Raw genomic sequence first — 11466 nt, 5'->3', positions numbered from 1 at the left:
GTCAAAGGGATTTGGTAAATGAGAGCCAGTTTTCTGAGTGGATACAGGAAATGCAGTAACACTGTCATGAGACACTTAATCCAGTTACATGGATGTGAAAATGTCAAGTGGAAAGAAGGTGCACAAATAGGATATTCCCCATGTAGGTTTGAAGGGCACATGTGAAGTTTTTTGTTGTTGTTGTTTGTATAAATGCAGCCAAACATGAGTGCTTGCAAGTCTGGTTGCTGGTTGATTTTCTTGTTGTTTGTTTATTTGTTTCTTGCTTAGCTGCAGGTGTTGATATGGTCTGGGGTCTCAGAGATCAGCCCACAGGGGGCACCCGTCTTTACCTTGTAATTAAAGTTTGGAAGTCAGAACCACCTTCAGGAGACAAACTTGATCAGACATGCTTTGGGGCTCTACTCAGCTGATACTGGCTCTTCAGGGCTGCTCTCAGTCAATCCCCAGTTCCATGAAGGGGTGGCACAGATGGAGCTCACATGGTCACAGCTGGCACTGGAGACCAAGACCAGAACCTCAGTTAGGTGTGCTGTGGCTCAAGACCTTCTCAGAACCTGTCAAGGTTCAGAGACGCAGAATCTCTGGGAGTAAGACTGGGGGAAAATCCATGTTTGAAACCAAATCTCCTGGGGCTCATTAACCTGGCTTCCACACTGAGACCATTGTCACAGTCCAATCTGCAAGATGGGCTGCCTACTCTACTTTTCTACTTTTTTGGGGATATTTTTAATTGTTATTATTTGCCATGATACGGTTTTTTTTAGGTATAGGAATTCCCCTCTCTCTCTCTCTCTCTCTCTCTCTCTCTCTCTCTCTCATCTTCCTTCTCTGTTCTTTTACACAAAGAAAATGCTTGGAACAAGATATAATAGAAAAAAAAGTCTACAAATCCAAACGCCACTGCAGTTTCCACAGCTCCCTATTTGCCTTGATTTTTCAGTCCGGCAAAAGGATATGTTTATTTCTCAGATAGAACAGTAAGTTTACAACTGGGTCTGAATTCCTCTCAGTGACCTAGGAAGAGGAAATTATTATACAGATTGTACCAGCCTTCAAGTGGTTCAACATTTCTGAACACATTTTAGAGTGCGTCTGTGGATCTGGTTTGCCTGTCCAACATCACTCTGCGTAATTTAAAATTACGCAATGCTGTCTTGCCTTTGGCTTTAGTTTGGCAGGACAAATATTTGGTCTTATTTCAGAGGGAAATTAACAAGAATTTTTGTTTTAGTACAACCCTAGCTATAGGAAAACGATTTTTAAAAAGTGGTTAAAAATTGAGTAACAATACACCTTGATAAAAGACACAGGAACTTTAACTACAGATGCTAATTTTCATCTCCACCTGCAAAATATACTCCTTGTACTTTGATCTTCACTCATGGTTGAAATGTTAAGTAAGTCAACCCCTGGCAGTGGTAACAAATAACATACCTTCAACACCACAAGCTCCCACTAGTGAAGGGATTCCAGAAGAATCACCACCTCCTTGGCAGAGAGAACATGGAGCCAGGGGAAGAACAGAAACTTAGGGAGTAGGTAAGTGCAAGTAGGTTAGCTCAGTAACTTTGGGCATGCCATGGAAATACGTGTAACATTCATTTCTTCTCACAGCTGTGTTGGACACACAGTATCATTGCTTTATTTCAACTCTGGCTGCCTTCCCCTTTTCCAATAATGCTATAAGCAAGCATATTGGGTTGCACATCAACACAGCGTGTTAAGGACAGTGCAAAGCAAACAGTCTGTTATGCTCATGGATTATGCCTCAGTAAATCTCAAGAACTAAAAATAAATTAGAGCCAGGACATTAATTGGTTTGTTTGCTTATGTGGTTTAAGAATCTGTGCCACTTAGATAAGCAAAATATTGAAATATAAACCAACTGTGAAGTTTATACCTGACTTTCTGGAATGACATTTCTCACTGGTCAAATGTTTTATAATTATTTGCAAATGATTGTGGTTTATGTGTGGTGGCAGGAATGGTGGTGAAACAGAGTTGGGGGGCAGGGGTGCTGCAGAAGACTCTAACAATGAAAAGTTAGTACCCAATCCTCAGAAGTATACAAAAACAATTTCTAAATGTAGTCTTAAGACATCCTAACACCAAATACTTTTCAACTAGCAACCATGATTCATGTCCAATGTGTTATAGACACTTCCCCCTCCTTCTCTCTCTCTCTCCAAGAACTGCAGACACAGGGCCCAGCACGATGGCGCAAGTGGTTAAGGTTCTCGCCTTGCATGCCCGGGATCCCATATGGGCGCCGGTTCTAATCCAGGCAGCCAAACTTCCCACCCAGCTCCCTGCTTGTGGCCCAGGAAAGCAGTCGAGAACGACCCAAAGCTTTGGGACCCTGCACCTGCGTGGGAGACGCGGAAGAGGCTCCTGGCTTCGGATTGGCTCAGCTCCAGCCGTTGCGGCCGCCTGGGGAGTGAATCATTGGACGGAAGATCTTCCTCTCTGTCTCTCCTCTCTGTATAATCCGCCTTTCCAGTAAAAATAAAATAAATCTTTAAAAAAAGAAAAAGAACTGCAGATACAGGTAGGTGTAGGCTTGTCATCAGCATAAGGCTGCTCATTTACCAGTCCTGGCCAACATCGCTCTTACATTGCTCAACAACAAGATAGGAGACTTGCTTATCTGACTCTTTGGAATGAGACATTGTGCCACGATCCTTGGCTGAGGTTGGCGAAGGTGCACCAAGAGTATCTGCTGCCATGCCTGGCTGATGGAGGGGCTCAGGAGCCCCCTGGATGGGGAGTAGCCCAGAGGGTGATGTGAGTCTGGGTGCTGGGTGTACTGCTCCAATCAAATCTGGTCTTCTTTGCTCCCAGCCCCTTTCTATCCCCACCTTCCTCTGTCACCCCAGCTCCCTTCCTTCTGTAAGCCAGTTTGAAGCGGTAAGTTCAGTTTCACTTTTATGCAATGCACCCTTCTCCCTGCCCTGGAGCCAACTCTTTAGCATACACTTTCTGCTGAAGGCCTGCTTCAATCAATGAAATGGAACCAATTCAAGCATATGGGCTGTGTGCAAGGGAGCTCCCTGGTGCTAAATGTATCGCTCTACTAATTTGCTTTTAAACCCCTAAATGAATGCTTATTTTTAAAAAATCAAATGCTATAAAGGTACACAAGGCAAAAGTGACAATCTTCCAGCATGACCTTCACTTTTTTCAGAGATAACTGCAGGTAGCTTCCTCCACAGCCACCCAGTATCTGCCCCCCGCATGCAAGTGCAGCATGCATACATCCATGCACACCATCTTCATGTGTGAGAAGTGAAACCAAATCTTCCATTCTCATCCACCAAGTTGCTATTTTCCCCTAAGTTTTCTGATTCTCTGTACCTCAATTGCTTTACCTGGAAAGTGGATGAAATAAAAATATCCCATTTGGGTGGATTAATTCAGCAACTACATGTAGAAGTGCTGGGGACCCTGGCTAGAAATACTAAGTTCCAATACCTGCAAACAATTTTCAATCACACAGTTTTCTATTGATTTACATTTCTTTCTCTTTTTTTTTTCACTCTTACAAGTAATACAGCAACAAAAATCCTTGGACTTTATTTTTGTGTACTTGAACAAATATTTTAAAAATTTTTTGTTTTGTTATTCAAAAGGGTAAGAGACAGTCAGGAGCTTTCCATCTGCTGGCTGACTCTCTAAATAAATACCCACAGCTGCCAAGGATGGGCCAGGCCAAAGTCACAGGCTCAGAACTCTAGTCTGATCTCCCCTGGGGGTGGCAGGGAGTTCTTGAACCATCCATCACCTACTGCTTCCTAGGATACACACTAGAAGGAACTTGGGCTCAAGAGTGGAGTCGGGATTCCAGCACTCTGCTATGGGATATGGGCTTCCCAAGTGGTGTCTTCACTGCTGTGCCAGATACCTACCCCCAACAAACATTTCTTTTGGACAAATTCCTAGAACTGAATTTCCTGAATTGAAGAGTATGTGCACTGCCAGATTCACCTCAATTAGTTTCTAAAATATGTTCCCAAATCCAATGATCCACGATGCAGACAGTGCGCCCCCTCAGTCTTCGCTGAACCTCAATATTATCTGCACTGTCCATTCTTCTAATATGTAAGGAAAATGGTGGCTTACAGTCGGCATTTTGTGAGGTTATCTACCTTGTTACATGTTTAGTGAACATTTAGTCTTCTCTCCTTTGACTGTTTTTTTTCCTATTAGGTTTTTTTTCTTACATTGTTACTTGAAGAATTTTATTATATACAATAGATATTAACCACAGCGTGATATAAATGTGCAACTATCTTTTTTGCCAGTTTCAGAATTGTTCCATAGGGGCTTAGCATCCTATGGAGTCTTTTAAGTTCAAGTATCCTGCTTCCTGGGGGAAGGAACCACATCTTTCAAACCTCCTAGCTGACCTTCCCCACACCCCTCTAGGGCTCTGCAGATCAGAGTCTTCCAATGGCACCTGTTGCATGTGATATGATCAGTGCCCTCATTCCCACTCTGCAGTGAAACAGGTGCCCTTATCTTGCTGTAAAGTTGCACTTCCTGTGCAAGTCCTTGGATATTAGCAACTGCATGGTAAGTAGGAGCCCATGCTGTTGGGCCAGTACAGAGCCTCCACTTCTGCCATCATCACTCATCCCATACCCATCTGTCAGCACCATTCACAGAGGCTGGCTAAGGTCAGATAGCTATGTGATTTGATCTTGATTGTTCACCAACTCGCTGATAGTGGAAGCTCCCTGTTGGTTGTTAAGCTATGATGCAAAAATCTGCACACATCATGTCCTCTCTGGATGGCCATTCATGGCTTCTGTCCTTACCTTCCCAGATTCCTGACTAGTAAGCTTTAACATGCTATTTCACCTATATTCTAGCCTGGAGTAATTCACTTGGTTTCCATATAATGTGGATTTCTGGGCACAACACTCACAGCTCTGATCCCTGAGAAAGTGTTCTTTACTACCCCTTACCTAAGTTATAATGCAGTCACTGATCGTAGTTACATGAGGAGCTAGCTCAGTTTTTCCTTCTCTCCATACCTGCCTGAAGGGACCCTCTACTCTGCCTGCAGCTTTAGCTGTGAACTGAGGAAAAAATGCCAATGTGAGAGCAGCAGATAACTAGGGCGTGGGCAGCCTGTTCACATGGTGTGCTAGCTCCTTCCATTCTGGCTTATGCTTTGCTCTGGAATTCCCACTTCCACTTGCATGACCTATAACTTATATTTTAACAAAATCCTCATGCCACTTTTGTGCATGAACTACACCATAGTTCTACAAAGTAGCTGTCACATGAATGGAGGATAAACATGATAGCACATTCCAAGTAGAAGACACCGGCAAAGGCTCCAAAGTGAACTAAGGCAAAACAAACCCAGAGGACAAGAGAGGCTACCACGGGACAAAGCTGGAGACATGCAGAGGGTAGATCACATGAAGGGATCTAGGCGCTTTATTCAGGTGTGAGAAATGGACAGTCACCCCGGTGAGTGTGAATGGCATCTCACTGGGATTTTGATTTGTTCTTCTTAACTACTTATCATTCTGAGCATCTTTTAATGTGTTGATTGATTGTTTATATACCATCTTTGGAAAAACTTTGATTATTCATTGTTTTATCATTGAGTTGTTTTTCTTTAAAGATGTATTTTATTTGAAAAGCAAAATTAATGATCTGCTGGTTCATTTCCCAAATGACCAGAGCTGAGAAAATCTGAAACTAGGATCCAGGAGCTTCTTCTGGGTTCCCTGCATGAGTAAAGAGGCCCAAGGACTTGAGCCAAGCCCAGCTGCTTTCCTAGACCATAGGTAGAAAGCTTAATCAGAAGTAGAACAGCAGGGACAAATACTTGTGCTCATATGGGATGCCATTGCCACTGGTGGAGGCTTAACTTACTATACCACAGTGCCAAGACCTTCCATACTTTGTTTTACTTCCCAAATGCCTATAGCAGCTGAAGCTAGAACAGGCAAAGTCAGAAGCCGGACACTCAGTCTGGTCTCCTAGGTAAGTGATTGGCACCTGCTAGCCCTGACAGCACAGATTAGGAAGAAGTTGGAATTACAAAGGAAGAGAGACTTGAAACCAGGCCCTCTGATATGGGCTGCCGTGACTCATGCAGGAACCAATGCCCCGAATGCTCACCTCCTTCATGCAAGACCTATACCAGATACAGGATGTGCAAATGATTTCTGTATTCTATAGGTTTCTTCTCAATTTCTTCTTTTTTAAAGATTTACTTATTTTTATTGTAAAGTCAGATATATAGAGAGGAGGAGAGACAGATAGGAAGATTTTCCATCTAATGGCTCACTCCCTAAGTAGACGCAACAGTCAGAGTTGCGCCAATCCGAAGCCAGAAGCCAGGAGCCAGGAGCCCCCTCCAGGTCTCTCAGACAGGTGCAGAGTCCCAAGGCTTTGGGCTGTCCTGAACCTCTTCCCCAGGACATAAGCAGGGAGCTGGATGAGAAGCAGGGTTGCCTGGATTAGAACTGGCATCCATATGGGATCCCAGTGTGTGTGAGGCAAGGACTTTAGCCGCTAGGCTACCACACTTGGCCCTCTTCTCGATTTCTTGAAGTACCCTTTAAAGAACAGATTTTTGAGTTTGATGCAATCTAATTTATTTTTTATTTGACACCACAAACTTTTATTTTGTAAAATGTTAATTAGATACAGTGAATCTACCCAACAAAGAAAATGAGCAGTAATGGAATATAGAAACAAGTGAAAAAATAACAACTTTACAGATCGTAATACCATTAATAAAATCATTTGCAAAATTGCCTTTCAGTAGAGAGTACAACTCAGTATCATTCTGCGGGTAGGCATGTTTCTGTGATGAATCACATACAAGTCATCATTGATTCCATTCAGCCAGATGGATCTAGGGAACAGAGCAATGAATAGATAGCCTCACTTCGGAGAAAACAAATTAGTACTCTTTCCATTTAAAGTATGATTTATAAGTGGCTGAAGCAGGTTTATTAAATGAGAACAGAACATTACAGATCAGTTCTCTGCTAAAGCAGCACTCTGCCAACTGTGTTCTGAAGTGTGCGAGTCTGTCTCTCCAACGCAGCCTCTTCCAGCAGAGTCAGGCGAGAAGTCGGCCGTCAATTCACACAAGTATGTTCCAGGGAACATAGGATCCTGGTTTATCTCTGGGAATCTAAAGGAAAGCAACAAATGTGGAGGTTTGCAACTTAGAAAAATGTTTAGGATTTGGGTGAAAAACAATACAAAATAAAGCAGGTTAAGTGCAACAGATTGGGAGGGGAGGGAACTTGGAGGAGGGAGAAGGGAGACACCAGTGCCAACTAAACTGTATCAAAAACAATAAAAAAAGAAATTAATGTTGAAAAAGAAAAAGAGCACCAGAGGATAGCCAAGACTAAGAGAGGTTGGGCGACAACAATGACATGTGGGGGGAGGGGGACTGGAGGATGGCAGGGAGCAGGTGACTTGGGAGCCTTGGGGAAGTCACAGGGAGCCCACCAAGAGCCAGCAGGACAGGAGTCCAGGAGGGGCTTCCTTCCTTTCTCTGTTTTGAGGGGTGACTGTAATAGGACAGCTTCCCTCTGCAATGACAAATCCCATCACTAACAGCAGTCTAAAAGCCATGGCACATGGCTCAACAGCACTCCCAGGGCCTGAAAGAGGGACAGGAGGAGGTCCTGGGTTAAGGACACGCAGTTCCTGAACTTCTCTTTCTGGTCAAGTCGTCCAGGAAGCAAACAATGTGGGAGGAACTCATAGCTGATGGGAAAGAAGCTGTTTCTGAGCAGAGAGAAGCACCAGGACAAGCCAGGCAGAGTGAGGCCGATGAAAACCCCAAGCGGGCAGCACATGGTCCAGGACCACTCTGCTCTTCTTGGATGCACGATCCCTTGTCCTGGGTGTAACTCAGAAAAACAGCTCAGGTTTGTGTGGGTGAGCCACACCTGACCATGAGAGGGCAGGGGCCAAAACTGTAGGATTTTCCAAAGGTTTGTTTCTAGAGGGCAAAACGTACCATCTTTGTGAACTTGTCTTCACAGGCCATTCTGATCTTCTCTGGGGTGAGGGGACTGTTGAGCTTCAAAGGTACCGAGTGGCCTCGCTCCTGCCGCGCTGCGCTCACCGCCTCCTGGATGGCGAAAAACACCGAGCACCCAAGGAACAACGAAGCCTCTCCCAGGCCCTAGAAAGACACAATTCAACAATTCAGCAGTTCTTTCTCTAAATGTGCCTGCATATAGACAGCACAGATACATGCATAAAATGTTATATACATTGTTCATTTTAGAGAGCATGTTACTTTTTCGACCCTGCATTCCCACCCTTGGAATTCTAGCCTAAGGAAATAATCCCACAGAGAGGAGGCAGGATGATGGTTATTCCACAAAGAGAAAATCAGATGCAGCCTAATGGCAACAGCAGTTCCTCATAGGCTCCAAGATTTTAAAAATTTCAAGATTTTTTTTTTTGGTCCTACTGTTAAATTACTTCATAATTAAAATGGGTAACAGTGTTCTTTTCTTCTGCAGTTCTGGTAGAAGCACCAAACAACCAGGAGATGAATGGAGATCTCGCCCCCCACCCGACCCGTATCGTGGAGACATCATTAATGCATGCAGCACAGCTTACCTTAGATGAATACAGGGTATTGGACTTTTCAGTTGGAGGCAAAAAAGAAATGTGCAACTCTGTGGGGATGTCACAGATGGCAGGAATTTTGTATTGGCTTGGGCCACGGGAGTAGAGAACTCCCTGAGGTGAGTAGTGCAGTTCCTCTATTGTATAAAGGCCTAAGCCCTGAATAAAGGCACCTTCAACCTGCAGTAAGCAAACAAACCAGAATATACACTTAGGAGAAAAATAGAGTCAACAGTAAGTGGCATTACAACTTCCTGCTGGGTGCTTGAATTCTGAGTGTCCCAGGGTGAAAGTCCACCTTGAAGCGTTTCTAAGTACCTCACTCAGTGCTATGTTCAGGGTCAAAGGACTTGGGTTTTGGTCTTGTTTTGGCAATAAATTGGAGTTCTAGAAGCTTCCACACACAGCCCGTGTCCACTCTCCTGTTTTTCTACCTCTGAGGCAGAGGAAAGCCTCACTGCTGGGTTTGTCTCCACTGCCCACATGCTGCTGAGAGGCTCTTAGTGCTGGAGAACCTCATCAGCTCATCCCACTGTCGTCCCCAGCTGCTGGCCTCACGACCCTGTGCTCAGCTTCCCCCTCCACAGGAGGGCTGCGTGGCGGGGAGGCTCTGTGAGCTCCTTTTGCAACTTCAACATGCTTTCATTCTCAGATATGGACATGTGGCCCAGTCAGTCCATACCTTTCTTTCTGCTGTCTGGATCTCTTAATTTACTTCCTCCCTGGGGTTGTATCTTTTCTACCTCTTGTGCCTAAGAGCAACTATCCACCCTGATGTTAGATGAATCTTCCACCTTCCCAGCCCAAGTCACCTCCACGCACTGAGATAAGTGTCTGACTTTGCAGAGCCTCCTCCACCTTGGCTCTCTTCTGCCTCTACCCTCTGGCCTCCTGGTCAACCTTTCCCACACAGCTCCTGATGTCCTCAGGCCTGGCTTCATCACCAGCAACACAGATTGCATTATATTCAGGTTTTATTTTAGGTTGATTTCATCACTCTTCTTCTTTAGATTTATTTTATTTTTATTAGAAAGTCAGAGAGGAAGTGAGACAGAGAGGAAGATCTTCTGTCTGATGATTCACGCCCAAAGTGGCCGCAACAGCTGGAACCAAAGCCTCTTCTGGGTCTCTCACACGAGTGCAGGATCCCAAGGCTTTGGGCCATCCTCAATTGCTTTCCCAGGCCACAAGCAGAAAGCTGGATGGGAAGTGGGCCTGCCAGGATTAGAACTGGCGCCCATATGGGATCCCAGCGTGTGCAAGGTGAGTATTTTAGCCACTAGACTACCACGCTGGGCCCTCTTCTATTCTGTCTTGTTTGTTCTGTGACAACACAAGGCATGTGCACGTCTTCTTTTTGGATTCTCCTATTTCCCAGGGACTGAATGTCCTGACTGGAGGGACATTACATTATGTTCTAAATTGGAGACAAAGAGCTAACTGCCCACAGGTTTGAGGCAGATAAAAGCAACTGTCTAAAGAGTCTATGAGGTTCCTAAGATTCCAGGCAGCATGTGCCTCTGAAGATGCAGCCAACCAGACTTACAAAAGTACAAGTGCAGTATTGGATAACATCTGTTTCTATAGAGGCCAGATATTTGAAGCTATTTCATCTTGCTCTTTATTTGAAATATAAAGCCTATGGATACAATTCAGCCCACAGGCCACCTTCAATATCCACTGGTCTAATTATCAAGGTTTAATATCCTAACCTTACTTTAAAAATCCTTGGCACAAGAGCCCATGGTAAGCCCAAGGCTCAGCTCTCAGCACTGACTATTTCTAATTCAGAAATCTGAGGCTTAGTGATTGCCTCTGGGCCTGGTCTTATCCCACTCAAACTCCCCAGTCACAGACTGTAGGTTTCTTCAAAAACTCCTCCTAACACCTTGTCTTCATCCTCCCTTTATTTGAAAGACAGAACTTCCATCTTCTGTTTCATTCCCCAGATGCTTACAAGTTGGGTTGGGGGGAGGGTACTGGCAACACAGAAGTTGGGAGCTAGGAACTCAATCCAGACAGCCACGTGGATGGCAGGGATCCGATTATTTGAGCCATCATCTGCTATCTCCATGTTATGCATTAACAGGAATATGGATGGGGTCATAGGGCAGAGCTGAGGGTTGAACCCAGGAGATTAGTCTTAACTGGTATCTTTAACTTGAGGTCAAATATCTGTCCTTTTTCAACAGTCAGAAATTTGAGTTCTACAGTTGGTCTGAATAAAAATATTTTTACTATAGGTGTGGAAAAATCATAAATAAGCCACTTACAATGTTGTCCCTGTAGACCCCATGGCAGTTCTGGTTTTTACAAATAGAAAGCAAGGCAAACTAGTTACACATACCTGGCCCATGTCGAGGGCAGGGTTTATACTGTAGCCAACATCCATGACAATGTCTGTTCTGATGGTCTGGTAATAAAAGAGTTAGACATGTTTATTTCAATGACAATAGCTTAGAGAGAAGAAGCTTAGAAATAGTTCCTACCAGGCTGACACTGGAATAAAGCCTTCTGTGGGTTGCAATGTTTTAGAAGAAAAAAGTAAAAATGATTTCATTATGTGACGAAGTTTATTATGTAAAACTTTTGAAGTCACACAACACTTTTACCCAACTCATATACTTGTTTGTTCTCTGCCCCCTTCACTACTTGGAAGTAGCAGAATAAAATACTTGATTTTTATTCAAGCTGAGTGATATAACAGATTGCGTTTAACCAACTGTAACAACTGTAACAGGTGGCACAGCCAAAGGAAATATTTATGGCTCTCAAGATCGATCTGTGTGGCACAACTTTGTGGCCACAACCCAACATCTAGAATCCAGC

At 44.1% G+C, this 11466-nt stretch overlaps 1 protein-coding gene across 1 annotated transcript in view; it reads right to left on the bottom strand.

Annotated features, from left to right (window-relative positions):
- Positions 1-6606: 6606 nt before the first annotated feature.
- AOX1 (aldehyde oxidase 1) overlaps positions 6607-11466 on the bottom strand; it is a 67437-nt gene continuing 62577 nt past the window's right edge. Inside the window, exons 32-35 of the mRNA XM_040971954.1 lie at positions 10985-11050; positions 8629-8817; positions 8015-8182; positions 6607-7171 (exon numbers count right to left, since the gene is read on the bottom strand). Of these exons, the coding sequence (XP_040827888.1) occupies positions 7121-7171; positions 8015-8182; positions 8629-8817; positions 10985-11050 (474 nt within the window). The 3' untranslated portion in view covers positions 6607-7120. The remainder of the gene's footprint in view (positions 7172-8014; positions 8183-8628; positions 8818-10984; positions 11051-11466) is intronic.

This window comes from Ochotona curzoniae, unplaced genomic scaffold, assembly GCF_017591425.1.
Source record: "Ochotona curzoniae isolate NIBS_2020 unplaced genomic scaffold, NIBS_Ocur_1.0 contig_2210, whole genome shotgun sequence".
Classification (NCBI taxonomy): domain Eukaryota; kingdom Metazoa; phylum Chordata; class Mammalia; order Lagomorpha; family Ochotonidae; genus Ochotona; species Ochotona curzoniae.
Note: the sequence above shows the minus strand (reverse complement) of the source record. Positions and strands in the feature narration are given on the sequence as shown.